The 20795-nt window shown below is 40.2% G+C and overlaps 4 protein-coding genes across 15 annotated transcripts in view; 2 read left to right on the top strand and 2 right to left on the bottom strand.

The window, feature by feature from the left end:
* Window positions 1–97: 97 nt before the first annotated feature.
* Window positions 98–6221, bottom strand: LOC139633027 (protein max-like). 2 transcript variants are annotated; one of them, XM_071498381.1, is made up of 4 exons: window positions 6029–6221; window positions 3504–3611; window positions 1570–1708; window positions 98–1433 (listed from the first exon to the last, which is right to left on the bottom strand). In XM_071498381.1, the coding sequence occupies exons 1-4, from the start codon at window positions 6062–6064 to the stop codon at window positions 1249–1251; spliced, it is 468 nt and encodes a 155-aa protein (XP_071354482.1). In that variant the 5' UTR covers window positions 6065–6221; the 3' UTR covers window positions 98–1248. The 2 variants fall into 2 exon arrangements, with proteins under 2 accessions (XP_071354482.1, XP_071354483.1); XM_071498382.1 differs by having other exon boundaries at window positions 1570–1693; window positions 6029–6213.
* A 1522-nt stretch (window positions 6222–7743) lies between these two features.
* Window positions 7744–12793, top strand: LOC139632630 (hepatic sodium/bile acid cotransporter-like). Its single transcript, XM_071497685.1, has 6 exons — window positions 7744–8099; window positions 9626–10062; window positions 10268–10472; window positions 10883–11061; window positions 11977–12176; window positions 12326–12793. The coding sequence occupies exons 2-6, from the start codon at window positions 9674–9676 to the stop codon at window positions 12391–12393; spliced, it is 1041 nt and encodes a 346-aa protein (XP_071353786.1). The 5' UTR covers window positions 7744–8099; window positions 9626–9673; the 3' UTR covers window positions 12394–12793.
* A 37-nt stretch (window positions 12794–12830) lies between these two features.
* On the bottom strand, window positions 12831–20317 carry LOC139632628 (sushi domain-containing protein 4-like). Its single transcript, XM_071497673.1, has 11 exons — window positions 20148–20317; window positions 19353–19494; window positions 18047–18238; window positions 17708–17899; window positions 16883–17074; window positions 16176–16370; window positions 15710–15901; window positions 15060–15254; window positions 14840–14972; window positions 14294–14691; window positions 12831–14210 (listed from the first exon to the last, which is right to left on the bottom strand). Exons 2-11 carry the CDS (start codon window positions 19468–19470, stop codon window positions 14185–14187), a joined length of 1833 nt encoding a protein of 610 aa, XP_071353774.1. The 5' UTR covers window positions 19471–19494; window positions 20148–20317; the 3' UTR covers window positions 12831–14184.
* Window positions 19514–20795, top strand: part of fsip1 (fibrous sheath interacting protein 1) — a 30562-nt gene continuing 29280 nt past the window's right edge. For 10 of the 11 annotated variants that reach the window (XR_011693603.1, XM_071497678.1, XM_071497676.1 and 7 more), the window contains exon 1: window positions 20364–20737. Coding sequence is in view for 10 of the 11 variants with exons in the window: in XM_071497678.1 (XP_071353779.1) it covers window positions 20576–20737 (162 nt within the window). In the remaining variant the exon portion in view is untranslated. Of the gene's footprint in view, window positions 19629–20363; window positions 20738–20795 lie in introns of those variants that run through there. The other variant, XM_071497674.1, reaches the window with a different exon arrangement.

The raw sequence follows: 20795 nt of genomic DNA, 5'->3' as shown, positions 1-20795 counted from the left end.
AACAGGATGAACAGACAGACCAACAACCCAAAAATACAATGCCTGCGGCCACAACTGTGAATCAGCACGGAAGCATAAAAACACACCGAAACACAAATGCATCCCAAAAGGATAAAATAGTTTTATTTATAGTCTCATAATAAAGGTATGCCTTAACTTGCAAGACAACCGTTGGCAGTATGTACAACATACCTGTAATTTCCATGGAATGGAACAAACAAATATCGATTACGTACACACCAATTTACCTCTGCAAGAAGGAAAAAAAAAAATAAAGATAAACATTCCCAGCACAGGCAAATATTTCAAGGGAAGGCTTTTCTTTTGCAGAGCTGACACCATTTAAGAGTATACAGTGTTATATACTACACACTGACATGGACTTCCATTAACAAAAATAAAGATCACTGCCCTTTAACTGCATTGTGTAACATTCAGTATCCATCAGGGGATTTTTTTTAATATCCACATTTTATTCAATAATAATAAAAATAGAGGGAAATAAATAGTTGAACCTGTGAAAAATCCTCTAAAACGACAGGTCAACTTGTTCATCCTCCTGTGTTCTCTGGAAAATCTCAAGCCAAACATAAGGGAGATCAGACATAAGAATATATAAGGGTAAGAAATCAATTTTGGTGCATCACTATAAATAGAAGGATTCATTTGATTACACAAACATTTTCAAAGACAAAAACTTCAGCCACCTACACTGAAGAAGGAGGGTTGTATCTTGCATAACATACATTTTTTCAAAAGCAACTTCACATTCTTTTTTTCTGGAAAAGTATGAATATTAAAAAGGTAAACTACCCTAATTACCATTTTCTCAAAGGTCGTCAAGTTTGACAACTCCTCCACCAGATTGTAGAGGTTGTTCAAAACAACCAAAAGGAAAAAAAGGTCATTTTTTTGTAGCTTTACTAAAGCTTCATACCTTGTCCTCTCCACATTTGATTATGAATGGTTATCATGAGGTTCGAAAAATATCAGTCCTTCAAAACTGCACAGCTGCCTCACTTTGGGGGTCTTAAAAGTTGTTGCTGGGCCACAAGAGGAGTGACAGGATGCTTGCCAGGTGGAAAAAGAAAGGTAGAAGCGTTTTATACATAATAGCACCTCTCTCACACAGTCTCCATCTCGTCTCCTGGACTGGCGTAAGAAGGCAGGACTGAGCGCGGACAGGTAAGAGGAGTCGGGGCTGGTGGGTAAAGAGAGTCTGTTTGGAGAGCCGGGGGCGACACGAGCCTAGCTGGGCTCTGCACGCAGCTTCTTTCTGTTGGGCGGCTCGTCTGGCTCTGATTCAGAGCTGGAGTCGGAGCCGCCATCGAAGGCGGACACCGCGCTCCCTTTACGGTTTGTGTACAAGCTGCTGTCAGAAGAGTAGTTTGTCTGGAGCTGAGTGTTCCCCTTGGCTTTCTCCAATGCGCGAACTGTAAGCAGTCGACAAAGACAGCAAGACAACACAGTGGTAAAGGTCACACTCATTAAAGTGCATATTGCAACAGAAAGACCACATCACACTTTGCCATAAAAACACATCGACGACAAAAACATTCCTCCACTCACCCTGCTGCTCTAGCAGTGCATTCTGCTTCTTCAGGTCATCAATGTCTTGCTGGTGGGTATGGTTTTTCCGCCTCATGAACTGGATATACTCGGTGGCTTTGTCTAGAATCTGTGCTCGGGAAGCCTGTTTAACAGAGTTCTGTCAGCAGAAATTTCAGAGAGCCATGGGGAAAGAACATTCAGACAGAACATGTCATTCTCTTACCTAACCAACTGTACCAAAACAGCTGTGCCGAGGTCACTGTCTTATACATGTATGTTAGTTTTTAGTCTCGTTCAGTGGTGGAAAGTCGCATTTGCTCAAGCACAGTGCTTTGGTACAACTTTGGGTGTTTGTATAATTTGAGACACAGTTGCTGATTACTTTTCATATTGAACTTTTACAAATAAACACATGATAAGGTTATAAAACACAACACGCTATTAAAGATTAAAGTAGTGTTCTTTGGCTTATGGCCAATTAAAGAAAAGCTGTGTCTAGTTGATGCCCCTTGTCACAAGTTTAAGACAAGCAGTTCCACCAAGATATCACAGATTGGCAAAGATCAGAGAAAAATAAATACATTTAAAAAAGCATTAAAAAAACATTTATGGAGCAAATTTTTGTTCTTTATCCTTTCTCTCGTATTAATCATCTCACAACCCCTCAGATGTATCTACCTCTACATTGAGGAAAACAGGACTAAACTAGCTGACTGTATATGAATTAGTTAAAACTAGCTGCACCTCAAACTGAATACGTATTCTGAATACTTGCTTACAAATTAAGTGTAACAAAACAGGTTTTTTTCAAGGGGTCAGCAACCTTTGGCACATGTGCTCACATTGACATACTGCAGAATAGTTCATCACACAAAAGAGGGGAAAAAAACAACTAAATTTCTCCATGTTGAACAACCATCACACCAACATAATGATTTATCCATCCTCTCTTCCAGCTGTATTTTCCACATTGGATTTGAATCATTTCCTGATGTATGAAATGGACTACATTTTTTACTGATGATTACTGAGATTTTACTCTCCATCCTGCATTTAGGTGACAAGGCTGCAGTTTTACAGAGTTTATAGAGCTAAGAGCCACTTAAAATCCAGAAAGGGGATGAATTAGCATGTGATGATGATTCCCATATAACATGGGACAAATCAACAATCTCAAATTTCAGATTCCAAAATGAACGAAGGATACACTGTTGTGGACATGGGTGACAAATGGATCGGCCTTCTCTTTCCTCTAGTTCTGTCTCTACAAGAGTTGCCCATGCAGAACATTATAGTATAGCATTAGTTTTGATGGGTACACTGAAATACTCCACGGAAATCATCTCTAATAAGGCAGTTGAATATTATGGACTTGCAGCTGCACTTTTACACTATTAGTGACGTTTGAAGAAAAACTGTAAACAGTCAGAAAGCACAACAGTGCAAGATGACAGAACCTGCATTTTCCTCTTCTTATCATGTGCATCAGACAAATGCAGCTGTCGCCTGAATGTTTGCTGCTTTTGCTGATTGTCTTCAGGTCAACATACAGTTCTCATGAATTACAATGGTGCTTTGCATGTGCACAACTAAATACAGTCCCTAGACAAGAACTTCAAAAAAGGAAATAAGGGATGAGGGTTTGTGCTGACTGTGTGGCTTTCCTGAAGACATACAGGTTAACTAGGGAGTGTCTCATTCAGTTTCTGCACTATGCAAACAGTTAGCTGGCAAGAGGATGGATAAATAGATGAAATTTAGAGTGGTTAATTCATGTTATTTTCTTCTTTAATGTGGCACAGGCTGGCTGATGAGACATTTAAAATTGGTACCTTATGTGAAAAAGGCTGCTGAGCACAACCCTTTGAATCTAAACACGAAGTAGTGTTTCAGAATGATTTATTTTTTGGTAGAGTTGTGGAAAGTAGAAATCGTATACATTTTCCCCTTACCTTCTCCCCTTGTAATGCAGGCACAGAATCTCGTAAACTATGGAAGCTGTCTTTAATGTGGTCCCTGCGTTTGCGCTCCAGCGCATTGTGATGTGCTCGCTTGTCTGCCTGTAAAGGAACAGACAAGAGTTCATGCTGGCAATTCGTAAAAACACAGGCCACTGATACGAGAACACACAAGATAAAACCAATGTCACAATGACCTAAGTCACAGGAAAGTTTGTTGCTTTATCTCCATGTTATTCTTTGAACACATCAGAAGAAAACAGCAGGTAAACAGTTATATGTTATATGCAAACATTGCAACTAATTGCAAATATGTAGTGGCCTTGTTTTTAACAGTATGCTTGTGTCCACACTTGGAAATATCATTTTCCTGACCACATACAGCAGGAACCTGTGGTGTATGTATAAGGTTTACAAGGATGCAATATCTGTTTACAGAATCTCAAGTGAATATCTGTTGTTTGCTTTTGGTTGTAAGGGTTGGACCAGCATATCCTGGCTGTCCAATCATTGTCCACTCAATATCGACTCCAACGTCCATCTCTGCTATTTCGAGCAAACTGAACAGAACCAACTGATGCCAGAAAATCAAATCTTATGTTCAGTTACTAGCAACAAGAATGTGTGCCTCTCTTGTACAATCATTATGAGTTTAATTCACTAGGGGGCAACAATGTGGCAACATAAAAATTGTCACCATGATTGAAAACACAATATTCCTCACATGCACGTGCTGTGCACCACAGTAGAGAAAGCCTCTGAATTCACAGTCAACTTCTTCAGCACCTGCTGGAGCTTTACAGCCATCAGACGGTCAGAAGTTAAGGACAGAACGACAGGACCCTTTCTGCCTAAAGGCGAAATAATGCAAACTGTACCATTGATGAAAACAGTGTTCTGACTTGTAAAACCTCGTCATAAATATGGTTAGAAGCTGCAGACATAAATCTGTAAATGATCGATTACAGACACAGATTTGTAAGGTGTGGGTTGGAAATTTCAGCCATACTGTCTGATTCGGGAACTTTCCAAACCCTAGGCCTTATGTGGCTGAATGGAGCAAATAAACATGCATTTCTTGGTCATCTTACTGTTATCATACTCTCATTTGAACAATTTGCCAGGTCAAATGTTAAATGTAGTATAAGTAGTATAACGTAGTATAATCTTATAGGGGTATCTGCTAGATACAAATCTAATCTAGATATTGATACACGTTACCCTGGAAGGAAACATGAATATAATTTAAAAAAAATAAATACCAATTATTACAAATATATCAAATCAATGAAAATAATAACAATAGTAACACTGTCCTTCCCCAAAGTGAAAAGTGCTGTAAAAAGAACCATCAAAATGTATTGTTCTGCAACATGAAATATATACATGAGTGTAGGATTAACAGGCCCTGCAATATATGTATACTGACTGCATAAAAAGGTGGAGATCTCGGCTTTATCAATCCATGGCTCTATGAAATATGTGATCAGATGGAAGATCTCACATGATTTGAAATCTTTGCTCCATTCAAACACCACAGCGTATTTATGAGCTGTTATACACGTACTTAAAAAGGTCCAAAGAGCTACAGGGAAATAACGAACTGGGCAGGTCGTTCATCGACACAACACAACAACATGAACACAGCCTCTGTGGTGTCCTGTTGGCGTCACAGGCAACAGCACAGCAGTGCAGAGATAATGTGGAGGCAGGTTTGGCGATACGAGACTACGTTTGAGGAGAACACCGAGTACTTCATGCATATTTAGCCCTGGTTTGCTCCATTAGCTATATGGGTGAAAGCCACTATATCCTGATTTAAACATTACATTCACAAAACTGCAGATTAAACAAAATATAGAGGGGGATACGACATTTTAACCTGCTAGCTACCGTGCTAAATATAGATAGGCTGACGTGACAGGATTACCCCTTTATCCGTAAAACGAGATAAGAGCCGCATTATAGTAAAAGTATCCGAAGCACAGCAAAGAAAACCTCATTAAACCCAAACAGCGACTTTTATGTTGACTGGGAAGAGCACTGCTGAGCAGCCACCTCGTCGTTCACCTCTCGGATGAGCTGACCTTGCCTGCAGCAACAGTTCAACGGCTGTTTACGACTGTCCACATGTCTGCAGCTTCAGCTTCACCACTTATTAACGGGTGGGCTTCACTCTGACTGACTGCAGCAACATGGACGACCGGAGGGAGTCATGTCAATATATTAAACAAGTTGGGGTTGTCTTGTGCTGAGCTGCCTCAAATGAACGCTCAATGTCGAAGACTTACAACGCGACAAAACGACGCAGCTTGTTCACCAGCTCGACTTTCGCGTACCAGCCAGGCGGCCAGCTCTCCATTAAACACTTTTTCTAATCCTGTTAGTCTGAAAATGTATTAGCCGAGAACCCCCAGCTAGCTCGTTAGCTAGCTCAGTCAGATAGCGTAGGTTGACAGGAATGTTAAAGTTGGCTAACAAACAGGCTAGCTACTTCTTAAGGAAACTAAACCACATACATCGCTGTCGACTTCGATGTCATCGTTTTCGCTCATTCTTCGGTAAAAAAAAAATGGACTATGAGAAAAGAAAACAAGCAGCTGTCAAAACAAAGTGCAACGACAACTGGAGGCAAATAATAACATGTAGCACGAAGCTCTGCTACAGCAGAGACATGACGATCAACGGTCTCCCCACACGTGATTCGCCTACACATGGACGGGAAAACATAAACGGCGCAAGCGCGACGACACAAGGCCTTGTGGGTAATGAAGTCATTCGCTAACACGCAGCCTAATTGGCACCGGTGCAGTTTCTAGAACTTGACCTACATTACCCACAAGCCCGCGGGTGTGGACGTTCCCACCACTTTATACCGTTATCTCCTCCAAGTTGCAAACACAGCGCCTCAGGACCGCCGCTGTTGTCACACAGCGGACCACAATGTTCTTTTTCATGCCTTTGCAAGAATATTTATTATAAAAAAAACATTTAATTTTATTGGCATTAATAAACCAGCGGTGCTCTGAACATATTGCCAACAAACATGTTTTATGTAACATATTTTCTATAAACATCCATTTCATGCACACACTATTCTGTGGTGTCAAGGAAGTGCAGGGCGCTGAATCTGTTGTTTCACTGGTCATTGTCAGCAGGGTAGTGTGTTACAATAACTAGGCTCTTCTCCCTGCATATGATTATGAGACCAGATGGTGGCCTAGCTCACTTCAGCTGCCCTCCCCCACTCACCATCCAAGGCTGCACACTTGCCTCCATAGGACCTTTAAATAGCTTCTGCAGCAAGCCATCGCTGCTTATATATCTACTGCAGCACTACAAAGATCTGCTTTATTATCCGGACTTTGTCTTATTTGATTTTTGTGATTGTTGGGTAGTGCCAAAATAGAACTAACTTCCTCATCATCCCTGCTCTTTTCTGCTTCTTTTACTGCCAATTGACAGGTCAGCTCAGTTTTGAATGGTAATATTTATCAAATAGAAGGGCCTTTATAAATAATCATATCTTACTTTATATGTTCATTGATTGCCTGTAATGCCTCCCAAAACCTTACCCGACATCTACTTTTTGTTCATTCTCTGATTCATTCACATGGCAACAGATCAGCTTTTTTTTTTTTTTAATTTTATTTTTCATATACCTTCCTGCTGTTTTTTTAAACTCAGGACAGGAGTTTAGTTATCGAAGTTCAAATCTGCAATATGATTTGCCCAGGTTTAGGTTCAGCACTAGACCAAAATGTCTCCTGTCCCCTTGTCTGCCCACCCTCTCCACATCTCCCTTACTCCTTTTATGTTTGTTATTTAGATGTTACTGCTCTTTGGCAAAGATTCTGAAGCCCTTACCCTCTCCCACACAGCTGTTCTGTTGTAGCATCTTTTGCTGTGTAAGTCACTTTAGTGGGAGACTTTGATGTATGTGGAAGAAACAAGTTCAAATAGCTCAGGCTCGAGAGATTTCACTGAATGTCCGAACATGCACGTGAGATTTTAGGAAGTGGCCCCTTTAACATTGACCTAATCACTACCATATTTTAGAGATTAGGGCAACAACATTTGAGTCTTGCCTGATTTGTTCTGTGAGTTGTAAATAAAAAGTCTTGGTGAACAAAGCACCCCTGTCTCACAATAACAGAGGCCCCCCTTTGAAAAGACTGGTATGACGGCCAGGCAAACTCGCTCCCCTGCCTGATTGCATAATATTAATTGTCAGTGTGATCACACATGCAGGCCAAATGCAAGAGGCACAGAAGCAATGAGACTGTTTCCCTATTATTGAGCCCACCGATGCCAAAATCTCCCAAAGCAGACTTCCAGTAACTGGCTTTAGAAGCTGGGTTCACTGAAACATTAACATGAAAACTGTTAGGTAGAAAGTTCAGTGAGACATGTTTTCCAGTCATTGCGTGATTACAACCACCACACTGTTATGAGCCCATGTGATAGAGAGGGGAGGGCAGGGGCTCCAAACATAGAGAAAGGGAGTTAGGGACAAAAATGTGAGGAGATGTGCATGCCAGTGTGTGAAGGAGCACAGTTTGAAGCTGCAGAAGCTGGCCTAGAATGAAGGTAAGAACATGATTACTTATTCTATTATTACAATATCTTTGTACTTATATTATTATCAGTGGTTATCAGAGAATTGAAATTCATCCTACTGCGCTGTAGAACTCCTTTTGCATCCAAAAAATGTGTATTAAAAACACATAAAGGAGCCCTGTTCTTGCATCGTGTGATAAACTCCTCTGTTACAATGAACATGACCAGTGTAATTACTAACCGCACATTGAGAAGAGAATGGCTACACCAAAAGCTCACAAACAAAAGGTTAGTAAACTATGTTTACATAAAGATAGGACAAAGATTTGTGGTGCACATCTTCTTTAAGGTGTCTACGATTGATATATGCATTTACAATTACTCAACTTTGTTCATTGTGGTCATAGAACAAGTAAACATATTGATGGCAACAAAAGTGACTAATGGGATAACACTGCATCTAGCTCATCACATAGCTCAACAAGCTTGTTTAGTTTCACTTTGAGTCAAGCTATGTTGGATCTAGGTGACCACCCACACGAGGCACACAACATTGCAGCTATCCCTCAAAATGACAAAGATTTTCAATGGAAAAAATATCAAAACGATGGTGATGTGATATTATTTTATTTATTTATTTATTTTATTTTGGTCTTGTACTAAACAAGCATGTTCCTTTACATTTGGAGAATATTATTTGCTGGCCGGGGCATCTTTGTAGCACCATAATGGTTCATTTATTGTATGTCTTTTCATATTTGACCTTTATCACAAAAGAAAAAAAAAAAAATGAAAAAAAAGATTGCAGCATCTGCGATTTAGATATTGCACTTGGTCATATTGCAATTTCAATAAAATTTTCATCTATTCTTAGACCTTTATTAACCACTTGGAATAAGAATTGTCTGCATTGATTTCCACAAAAAAAGTATAATTACTTTGTTGAAAATACTCAAAATTACACCAAATTTTTTTTATGTCTTTTCTTGTTTAAATCACATATTGGATCACAACTGGCTTCCAAACCACAAACAGTTCAGTGGGTCAATATTTAACAACTGGACCCAAACAAGATACTCGAGCACACTATACCCTTTAGCAAATTCATGATCAGGTGCAAACAACAAACATTTCAACGCACAATGTGTGATTCTGAAGAAGACGCAGTGTGCGTTGAAACGTTAACTTTTACTTACCTCAGCACAGCTTTCGATACCATAGATCACTGTATTCCTTATTAACTACTGGAAGAACTATAATGTTATTTTTTCTTTATTATTTTACTCCAGTTAACAAGTGGTTCAATACTGTTAAATGAAAAACCTAAAACACACAAAGGGCAGCTATAACATTTTTTGCCTGCAGATGGCACAAATCCTAAAATTGAAGCTGCTGTTCCTTACCTTGCCTGTAGGAGGTGCCATCTACATGTCGACATGTGCAGGCCTAAACCAAATTCTGTGCAGTTTAGAATAAGCTACGAGAAAATCTGAATTAATTAATCTCAAACTTTAATTCCTTTGACATACATGTATTTCATTTAATTTGTGTGACAGGTGAAAGCCACGAAACAGTAATCGCACAGTACTGGGACGAGCGCCACAATGAACGCGACAGAAATCCACACGGGAATAGCATACATCTACAGCGAAGGAAATGCTTCTGGCAATGGAAACATGGGTAACCTGATCACTTCCTCCCCCTTAAACAAAGTCATCGATACCTTCACCATCGTCATCCTCTTCATTACCATGATATCCCTCGGTTGCACAATGGAGATTTCCAAAATTAAGGCCCATTTCTTCAAGCCAAAAGGAGTGGCCATTGCACTGCTGGCCCAGTTCGGCATCATGCCCCTCACTGCTTTCATTCTAGCCAAAATCCAGCAGATGGATCCCATGAAGGCTGTGACTGTGCTCATATGTGGCTGCTGTCCAGGGGGAAGCTTATCAAACATTTTTGCCCTGGCCATTAAGGGTGACATGAACCTCAGGTAAACCTTTATTGATGTACTGATTCCTGTCTTGTTGGAGGATTACAAATGGCCGCAATAATTTACTGCTTAAGCATTGTCAGCACATTTCTGTCGATAAACAGAAATGTAGAAAAACAAAGGACTTGTTTTGCACAAACCATTTGAGACATTTATATTTCAGACACATCAGTTTAATAATGTTTATTTTTCTCTCTGACACCAGTATCGTAATGACCACATGCTCCAGCTTCGCAGCCCTGGGCCTGATGCCCTTGCTGCTCTACATCTTCTGCCAGAGCTTCACCGGTCTGGAAAAAGCTGTCCCATACGTTGGCATCATCACAGCTCTCACGCTCACCCTTGTGCCTTGTGCCATTGGCATTGCCATTAATCACTACAAGCCAAGCTACACACCAGTGGTCAGAAAAGTGAGACTCCTGAAATTCGCCTCATATGAACACAGCCAACAGATAATATGGTTCAGGTCCAGGACCCTGAAACTGAGGCAGCTCGATGGAATTCAGCCATCATTCACTGTATTGTTTACTGTGGTACTTTTCTGTGCCACATCACAGTGTCTTCAGAGAAAAATGACTATTGCGCACAATGTTGTGTTTACTAAAACTATTCACTTGGTCTGGGTACAATTTGTGGTACAAATAAACAGGAAGGTATGTGCAACAGGAAGCCATGGTTTTTAAATTCCAATGAAGAGCAGACCTTGATGCTTCCAGATGTTGTTTGGAAGTCTCATGATTTCATGTTCAGATTCACGTAACATTTAAGAGAGAAGATGACTCTTGTAACATGCTTTCACTCAGTCTGTCCTTCTCAACAGGTTGGTCTCTGCATCCTGATAATCTCCAGCATCATAGTCTTTATCCTGTCTGGTATTGGTGTCAAAGACGTTCTATGGTTGGCCCTCACTGCAGACATTGTGGGAACGGCTGCACTGATGCCGCTGATTGGCTTTATGCTGGGATATGGCATGTCTGTCATATGCAGACTCAATTCTCAGTGAGTGAGCACACATTAGATATACCCATCTTTGAGTCTGTTAAAAAGCCAGTCTGCACAGTAGCTCATTTGTGTAGCTGTGTCCCAGTTACTACGTAAAGGAGCCAACCTAGATCCAGATGTTTTCCAAATAGCACCGGATCGAGAAGATTTATTCATTTATTATAATAATTTTATTTTTTGGCATGTGCAAAATTTTGTGAGCAAAATAGCACTGGAGACAAGGAGAGGGAGAGAGTGCACGCACAGCGGTTACAGGGCTGTTGTTGACATCTGGTGGTACCTAATGAGCTAAGGTATAAGATTTTTCTAAAACAAAAAGGACGAAGGATGAGGAAACGAGGCGTAAACGAGACTAGAGGAGGTGGAGGAAGAGTCACCTGTTGCTGTAGCAGCAGGTGAGTCAGGACGTCAGAGTGACACTGACTCACCTCCAAGCTCAGGTTGAAGAGGGCTCTCAAAGGTTTTTGACACACCTTACATGTTATTATGTGACGGCATAGTTTGAGAAGCACAGGTCTTGCTCTGCACTCACTGTGATATTAATGTGGAACATGGGCAGAGCACAGACAGACAGTGGGATGGCCTCACTCTGCCTTTGTAGAATCCAAATGAAAGGAAACACCTATTTGAAGCATCTCCACAGATGATCTGAAGATGTTTTATTGTGAAATAGAAGCCCAAGCTATTCAGCAATTTAATAAATAAAATGTAGATGTAAATGCAATATAGGACATTTTAATGAATTGTCTAACTGGGAAACAAAATGCATTTTTGAATGAGTTGTCCAGTTGTCTGTCATACAGCAGTGAGGGAACTAACCTTGAAAGAAAACCTGTTATTTTAAGTTATTATAATTTCAAACTCAAATAATGTTATATTAAAACTACTGACAGATGACTCACCTCTTTTTAGATGCTGCAGGACCATCTCCATGGAGACAGGGTGTCAGAACATCCAGCTGTGCTTTGCCATCCTAAGGGTGGCCTTTCGCCCAGAGGTCATTGGACCCATGTTTCTCTTCCCCCTGATATACATCACATTCCAGTGTACTGAGGCCCTTCTCCTGGCCCTGTGCTTCAGATGTTACCAAACATTCAAGGCACCAGCTGAGGGTAAATGTCACAGCTGCCTGTGTGTGTTTTTGTAGATGGACGCTGGGGGGAGGGGTGGATGGGGTCAAGCACTCTCTCACTTTTAAAAAAAAATTTCATATCAAACAACAAGCAAAAGTCAAATAATCATCCTTCTCTATCTTTCACAGATACAAGAACACAAAACAGCGCTTGTGTTAAACAAGTAGAGGTGAAACCAACCATGGCAGCATTGTAGATGACAACACAGTGCTGCAAAGGGAAAAGGAGCTGAATCCCACACACTGAGGATATAGCCCCCATGTTCTCACTGTCAGCTGCTTATTCTTCACTCGGGCCTGTGATACTGACAGACTGTTAAAGCATGTGCGGCTACGAATATTTTGAGTATTGTTCACTTAATCAAACCTGTGCAATGCACACAATGGATTATGCATGTTAAAGTAGATAATTGATTAGACATAATGTCATTGTGTATTTATATTTTTGTATTCAAAATATCTGTTATAAGATTTAAATTAGCTAATTTTATGACTGAATCATTTTTTAGCACATTCTGATTTAATTTTGAGAATAAATTGTTGTAATGTCATCTGCTATTAAACACTTTAATTAAAATGTGTCAAACTTAAGAGAAAGGTCAATCTCAGATGTGAAAAGCAGACACAGGCAATGTGAACATCTCAAATATTTAATTAAAATGATCATATGATATATACAGAGCAAACTTAACTTAAAACTTTTTACATATATATTAAAATACCATCTTCACAAAAAAAAAAAAAAATCCATTCCTCAGTCCAAAAGTAAACTCAATGGACAGTTAAAGTGAACACTGACATTACACTAAGCTACACACTTAATCATTTTAGTGTTGGATCTTCCAAGCCACTTTTACAGTGTCACATATTATGTGCCTCAAGTAGAAACCAAAGTTAAGCGGCGAAGTGAAAATACCTTTTTTTTTTTTAGTTCCTAAGAGCTGTGGAAGCATCAAAAGAAGCCATGGCTGATCAACAGCATTCTGGACACAAATAAATAAAATACACAGTTTCCTGATGTAAAACAGGAGTTTCCAAGCAGCCTTGAATAAATTAAGAAGATAATATTTTCTGGTGTACAAGTGATGTGTTTGACAAAGCCACATATAATATCACTAAGCAGTGGAGGCATTTAACTGACATTCATTTTTAAAATTCCTTATTGTACATATCATAGATACCTGTGCATAGAAGTGGAAAGCTAAGGCCATTGGGGGAAAGGGTACGAATGAGAGAATATATTTGGAGATGTGACTCTTTGTAGGGATGAAGTGTTCTGAATGCAGGCCTGAAAAAATAAGTCACTTAAAACATTTGTCCTTAATCCAAAGAAAACAGCAAAGTGATCTCTTGTGTGGACAAGCAGCCTTATACTGTACAGTGACACGTGGAATGACGTGAGTCATGATTAATTACACTTTAAATAAGGATATATAATCACAAAAAGACAATGCTGTGAGTGTGCATGACTTGGACAACAACCTAGATTACATGGCCTTCATGCATCTTTTCCAATGTGTCTTAAATGGGGTGATATGATATGTGGTTAAAGAAAAGTAACAGTAAACAAGACACTGATGAGATTATTAGCTCGTAAAATGAGTTTGCAGCTTTGCCAATTCTTCTGAAATACATCAGTCATTTTTTCCAGCAGCCTTTGAAGACACAGTCCTTCAGAGGTGCCAGTTCCTTTCTGTTGTTGTCCTACATTTTCAAACTGAGCTTCAGACATTAGACGTACGTACATAATGTAAGAATTTCGATAAAAAATGTAAGCATGTATGTACATGTGAATCCCTTCTCTGTTCTCCTTTGGGATGGTCAGAGGAACTGTTCTGAGTGACCCACAGCTTCGCCCAGAGCCTCTTTAGCTGGGCTGGTCTGTGTTGACAGCTGTGTTGACAAACTCTCAAGAGGCATCCCACTCACCAGTACAGGCCAGTAGCAACTCTGGTTGTTTTGACTAAGCCCAAAGGCTGCAGCATGTTTCAGGCCTCCTTCAGCAATGGCATATCTGTAGAAAACAGATAAAAAGGTAGCATCGGTACAAAGTGGGCACATTAAATAAGTAAATAGTGTATATGGAGAGAGCTTTACCATCAGAATAGTCCATCTCAGAGTCCAGAGACACGCTGTGTTGGTCGCTGCCTGCAGACGGCCTACATTGTGAGGATGAATGAGCTGTAGCACATGCGTGCTCCAGAACCCACGTAGAGGAGGAGGGTGAGGGTGATGAGGAGGAAGAAGATGGTGGCACGGGGTGGACCACGGCCATCTCTGACTGCTGCTGTTTGAGGGAAGAAGGCCTAGAGGGGCCAGCCTCTGGCGTTGTGGCATGCTGACCCTCAGACAGCACAATCTGGACTCGAGACTCAGAGCTGAGAGCCAAAGCTGAGGCTCCACCACTGCTTACAGCCTCTTCATATGAGGGCAGAGTCACCTGGACCCCTTCCACCATGATGGACACAGGCTGGCCAGATACACCCTGATCACGTCTAGGTGTGAAGGACCAGAGGAAAGTTCTGTTACTGTAATCTGTTCCTTTTAAGATTAGTTTCCTCAATGTAAAATGCCTACCATATCCTCTGGTTTCAATCATAAGATGCTGGTAATGAACAAACATGACTTTGAGGGCCAACTCACCGATGGAGGGATTTGAGTTTTGGTTGTAGAAGTACAAACAGCACCACGAGGAGCAGGATGAGGGCCACTGAGCTGGCTGTGGATGCTACTATGGACAAGGCGGGCATCCCTAGTGGTAAACTTGGATCACGGTCTGAGAGACATAAACAACTGACTTGGTTATCTGTACAGAGATTTGTAATTATTAATGTAATAGTTTGATGTGTCATCTAATCTTTACCTTGCTCCATGAGACAGCTGAGCTTCATTTGGCTGTCCCATTCCCCATATTGACAGGTAAGGTATTTATAGTCTCCCTTCAGAATATAACCTTCATCACAGAAATATTCAATCACAGTGCCATGCAAGAGTCTTTGGCATGGGGAGGGGTGGCAGCTGTAGCCTCCATTCTCTGGCTCATATGGAGGCTTGCATACTGGCCATGGAAAAAAAGAAATACAATGAATACATCCGTGTTGCAAGTTGTTTCACTCAGCTATCAGCGCTAAACTGGTCTGAAACCTATTTAAAGGACAGTGACTACTTTGTGTCAATTGGTAATTACACCTATGATTGAATAAAATAACATGTGGAATTCCCCAGCTCTCCATTCTAGAGCCTCTTCCATTCAACCAAATAAACCATCAACTATGTGGACAATACACAGCTTACTATAACAATATCACCATATAGTGTATATAGTCCCATACCAACACTGATAAGTGCATTGATCCAATCAATAACTGGATTTGCCAAAATTGTCTCAGTGCAGACCACAATCTAAGCCTGAAATCTTGGTGTAGGCAGGGACTAGCTTAAATTTTAATAGCCACATTCAAACCATTACAAAATCAGAGATGCAGAAAGTACTTTGGAGGGGTTTGTCTTTACCGTCACTGCGTATACAGCGAGGGGGTTCAGAGGACCAGTCTCCCAGTGTGGTGCAGGTAAGGATGCTGGGTCCATCTAACAGGTAACCAGAGTCACAGCTGTACTGTAGCACTGTGCCCACAGGGAACAAGCTCCTGTTGGTTTCTGTCAAGTTAGTTGATCCATGCTGCACCATTGAGGGTCTTATACAACCTTAAAAAATTCAAAAACATTCGAAACAGTTAATATCTGTAGCACTTTTGATTAAATGTTTTACAAGGTTCTTCATAAAACAAAAATGTAGAAAAGAATTGAACAGATAAAGGAATGTTAAAAAATAGAACAAAAGAAATTGATAATGCTTAAAATAAATATGACTAGACCTGAACATAAAAAGGTTGCAGTCTGTGAGACAGATAAACAGTTGACACTTTTATATGTAGCTATTTAACTAATAGTTCAAATGTGTGATGTAATCTGTATTTACCTTGCTCCATGATGCAGCTGATTGGCATTAAGTTGTCCCATTTCCCATACTGACATGTACGGAATTTATAGTCTCCCTTCAGAGCATAACCTTCATCACAGAAATATTGAATCGTGGTGCCATGAGAAAGTCTTCCACATGGGGAGGGGTGGCATGTGTAGCCCCCGTTATCTGGCTGATATGGAGGTTGGCATGCTGTCCATGGGAAGAAAGAAATACAATAAATAAACATAAATTCCAGTGCTATATATTGTTTCACTAAGGTGTCAACATCTCATATTGGTGTATCGGCTTATAAGAAAAACTTGCATTGTCCATCCATAGATAGTATGCTACAATCGGAGCAGCATGTTTGTCATAATATGTCTATTTTCACAGTTGCTGGAAGTTGTTTTAAGACACAAAATGTGTCTCTAATCTTATGGAGTTGGTTTGAGTGATCAGAGCCCCAATATGTAAGTAAGTTATTCATGTAAGAAACATGTAGCTTCAAATCACAGATGTAAATTGAAAAACAGAAAATATATACAGTAGCTTTGAAAATGAAATTGAAATTAATATGGGCAACTAAATCAAAAAGAAAAAAATGAAAAATTCCAAACAGTTCAATCAGGTTACAATACATGTTGACACCAGGGGTAGAGAGGGTTTATGTTGTGTGTGAGTATTATGTAATGCAGAAGTACCATGAGTAGATATTTCCTTACCGTCACTGCGTATACATCGAGGAGGTTCAGAGGACCAGTCTCCCAGTGTGGTGCAGGTAAGGATGCTGGGTCCAGCTGGCAGGTAACCAGGGTCACAGCTGTACTGTAGCACTGTGCCCACAGGGAACAAGCTCCTGTTGGTGTCTGTCAGATTAGTTGAGCCATGCTGCACCATTGAGGGTCTTATACAACCTTAAAAAAGGGACATAATTTAAAGACAACATTACAAAGTGCTTGAGAGGTAAAACAGTTTAACAGCCATAAGAATATACAAAAAAATATATTAATTAAAATAACTAAGAAGAAAGCTAAACATAAAAATGTGTTTTGAAAGAAGTTTAAATTAACTTCCACAGCTGAGATTGTTTAAACCATCTCTTTGACACAATGAATTATTCACAAAATCCATTTTTCAGGCATTATTTTTTGCTTGCAGGGGGATGCTTTAGGGCAGTACATTAAGCTATAGATAGATCTAAGTTTTATGGGGCTAGAAAAGCGACATTAAATATTTGCGATGAAAATAAATGTTATACTTTTTTGGCACAGGTCCGCTGGAACAAGCACCAATATTACCTAATACAAGTCAGTTAGTTAACCTCAGACAGAAAACCAGTGACACTGAAAAATAGTGTTAGCATAAAAAAACACAGACATGACGAAAATATCTGAAGATTGACACTGAAAAACATATAATACAAAAAATATCAAAATTAAATACGATAACACATCAAACTATTACATTAATAATCTCAAATTTTATTTTCAATGCCAAAATTAAATGTCACTGTTCTAGGCCCGTAGAGAGTTTGAGGACTGACCAACCTTGGCTTACGCAACTGATCTGCATGGGGCCGTCCCACTCCCCATCCTGACAGGTCAGGTAGTTATAGTCTCCACTGACAACGAAGCCCTCATCACAGAAGAACTCGATCACTGTGCCGTGGGAAAACATTCGACAGGGGGATGGGTGGCAGGTGAAGCCCCCATTCTCGGGTTTGGTGAGGGGTAGACATGCTGATGAGGGAAAAAATACAACATATGAAGAATCATCCCAATTATGAAAAGTGCTTTTTTGTTGTTTTCTTTTTTTAACTTTATGTGTTAGTAAAATTGGCTGAAAAAAAAAAAAAAAAAAGGACAGTGGTGGACAGAATATCTTACCACCGCTGCGTATACAGCGAGGAGGCTCCGAGGACCAGCGTCCCAGCGTGGTGCAGGTGAGGATGCTGGGTCCGTCTGGCAGGTAACCAGGGTCACAGCTGTACTGCAGTACAGTGCCCACGGGGAACGAGCCCCTGTTGGTTTCTGTGAGGTTTACCCAGCTGTTCTGGACCATGTATGGCCTCACACATCCTGGGAAGAAAAGACCAGAGAAGAGACAATTCAGTGAAACTATTCAGGTTTTTTTCAGTAGAATTAGAGCCTGGTTTGAGATACATTTCACAGTGAAGCCTTCAGTTATGCAGGCACTGAATGAATCATGGTACCCATCTCACTAGAAAGGCTAGTCTTACCACAAAACAAAGGCAGTGAACAGTACCAAAAACATTCTTATAGATTTACTGCGAGAGTAGCATCTTATTATAGCAGTACAGAATGGGTAATGGAATCAACAAATAAAAATAAAAAAAAGTTTTTCATCTGGAGAGAATTAATGTGTCAATTTCATTAATTTCACAATATTATCTATAAGTGGGAAATCTCTAGTGTTGAATTGGTGAAAGAGGAAAGGTTAATGATTCACCACAGTCTTTTTAATCTTAGAGACCATTCATAAAACATTCACAACAAATTTCAAGGCAATGTCATGGTAATTACATGGTAATCCAGCTATTATATATTACAGTGCTGTCCCGAATCTTTTCTTTAGTAATGGAACTTTAACCAAAGGGCTATTATTTGTGTGGCTACTGGTTTAACTTTGATACAAATCTAAAACAACTGCAGGTTCAGTACTTTTCTTTTTTTTCTGTTTGCCTGCAACACCAACTTGGTGTGAGAGTGACATTTTAAGCACTGAACCATATCGTTGTTTCTGTTTTGAACATGGTTGTGTAATTGCCTCACTGACTCAAAAATAATAACATACAAACGCTTTTAATGTATTCCAACACTCTGGTTGCCTGGCATAAATCTGGAACACCTGAGTTCTTGCTTTAAATGTAGTTCAAAAATACAGCAGTTAAATTATATATACCAGTATGTCATTAGTACATTTAGACTACATAATCATGCCAGGTAACTCTGGCACCGTACTGCCTCTCACGATAGATATGCTGGGATAAACTGGCACATATTGAAGTCAGTGTTAACAGACAGTTCAAAGAGTCTCCCATTTGGTTAGTATAGTTTCAAAGTTGATTTGATTTTGTTTGTTCAGCAAAGATATTACAGGTTAAGAGAATACAGACATAACCCACACAGCTTTGAATTGTTAGAGGGTGCAATCATGAAGCCTGCCTCTTACCTGACCCTTGCCCGGTGGACACTACAGTCAGTCCCAGCAGCAAGAAAAAGGACCGTTTAGTGGCTGAGGTGTGGGCCCAAAAGGCTTTTGATATTGACTCTATCATTCCATTGCACATCTTCCCCTGCAGAGTCAACTCAACCTTGAATGATCAGAAAACCGGGTTATTACGAAGGTACAAACACGTCATAATGAATGTCCATTAGCCTGGACCATCTGCTGACACCTGCCTGTCGCAGGTACTCTGCAGCGCTTGGGCAGCTGCCAGCGAAATGGGTGGGTGTGTGGGACAGTGGTACAATGACAGAACTGAGAAAAATAATAGTAACTATACCATGGGTATTTCGCAAGCTAGCGTTCATCGGAAACGGACACCCAGTTCCTATCATTAATGCCATTATTTATCAATGTTAGCGACGCATTCACGCTAGCTAAGTGTATATCAACCACATAAAATTGAGCTAACGCTGGTTCTGAATCGTTCTGTCTCTGCGGCTACACACCCATTTTCACTTCTTCCTTATTAGCTATGATAGCTATGTTTGACAATGCTAGAGGGAAGAAGGCTATAACAAAAGATGCTACAAAAAGCAAAACATTTACATACCGAGTACATATTGTTGATGATAACTAGCTAGCAACTGTGCTACCATCTATGGATAATTAACGTTTACCTGGGCTCATTGTTGCTGATTTTAAGTGGTAGTTTAGCTACCTGGTATTATCAATATTAGCCTTCTTAGCTTGCTAACGCTAGCTATACATTAAAACGGCTCGTTTATTAACGTTACCTACCACAAAACACGGCCTCGATACCTCCGCCCTCGCTTTCGTACACTGATGTCTTTTATCAACAGTACGTCAACTACACCGAGAAAATTTAAAGTTACTATGGGAGCAACAACAATATGATAACGAGCTGAGCGGCACTACTACAGCTAACCGCTAGCTAGCGCCCTAATGGCTAACTTGTTACCCGCTACGCTAGCTAGCGGCATCGATTGAAGGATCAGCTGAGCTGCCTCGATTTCGCTCGGTAGCCATAGTAACAAATGTATACTTCCATAGTTACAACATCCGGGAGTGTTTGCGTCCATAGTTACCAAACCTTTCGCGGAAAAGTGTAGAAAGTTTGTTTTGACAAACGTTTTTAATTTAGATAACAGCAATTTAATAAACAAATACGTTTTTGTTCTTGAAACACAGCTTAAGAGGACCACACTATGGAAATTATCAGAGGGAGTTTAGAGGACATTTCCCGACCTGCATCGAGTGAGCAAACAGGTAGCCGTGTGTCCAGCGTGTCATTGCCTCATGGTGACAGAATTTGTCCTACAACTCCCTTCTCCCTTGTTGTTTTAACCAACGATTCTGCTGATATTCAGGTAAAGTAGACATGATATATTGGCAGAACAAAACTTTTGGTTATTGACCTAAAAAAAG

This window comes from Trachinotus anak, unplaced genomic scaffold (assembly GCF_046630095.1).
Source record: "Trachinotus anak isolate AG129_WGS33_773 ecotype Australia unplaced genomic scaffold, CSIRO_AGI_Tana_v1 ptg000015l, whole genome shotgun sequence".
Lineage (NCBI taxonomy): Eukaryota > Metazoa > Chordata > Actinopteri > Carangiformes > Carangidae > Trachinotus > Trachinotus anak.
The sequence above is the reverse complement of the archived record's forward strand: the minus strand, read 5'-3'. Positions and strand labels throughout refer to the sequence as shown.

Coding starts and splice junctions, on each gene's coding strand:
- LOC139632630 (XM_071497685.1), top strand. CDS start 9,674: ATGAACGCGACAGAAATCCACACGGGAATAGCATACATCTACAGCGAA. Junction 11,062..11,976: donor ATATGCAGACTCAATTCTCA/GTGAGTGAGCAC, acceptor ACCTCTTTTTAG/ATGCTGCAGGACCATCTCCA. Junction 12,177..12,325: donor ATTCAAGGCACCAGCTGAGG/GTAAATGTCACA, acceptor TATCTTTCACAG/ATACAAGAACACAAAACAGC.
- LOC139633027 (XM_071498381.1), bottom strand. CDS start 6,064: ATGAGCGAAAACGATGACATCGAAGTCGACAGCGAT. Junction 3,612..6,028: donor ACATCGAAGTCGACAGCGAT/GTATGTGGTTTA, acceptor GTTCCTTTACAG/GCAGACAAGCGAGCACATCA. Junction 1,434..1,569: donor TGCACTGCTAGAGCAGCAGG/GTGAGTGGAGGA, acceptor GACTGCTTACAG/TTCGCGCATTGGAGAAAGCC.
- LOC139632628 (XM_071497673.1), bottom strand. CDS start 19,470: ATGTGCAATGGAATGATAGAGTCAATATCAAAAGCCTTTTGGGCCCAC. Junction 16,371..16,882: donor TCGATGTATACGCAGTGACG/GTAAGGAAATAT, acceptor TCCCATGGACAG/CATGCCAACCTCCATATCAG. Junction 14,973..15,059: donor CAGCTGTCTCATGGAGCAAG/GTAAAGATTAGA, acceptor TATGTCTCTCAG/ACCGTGATCCAAGTTTACCA.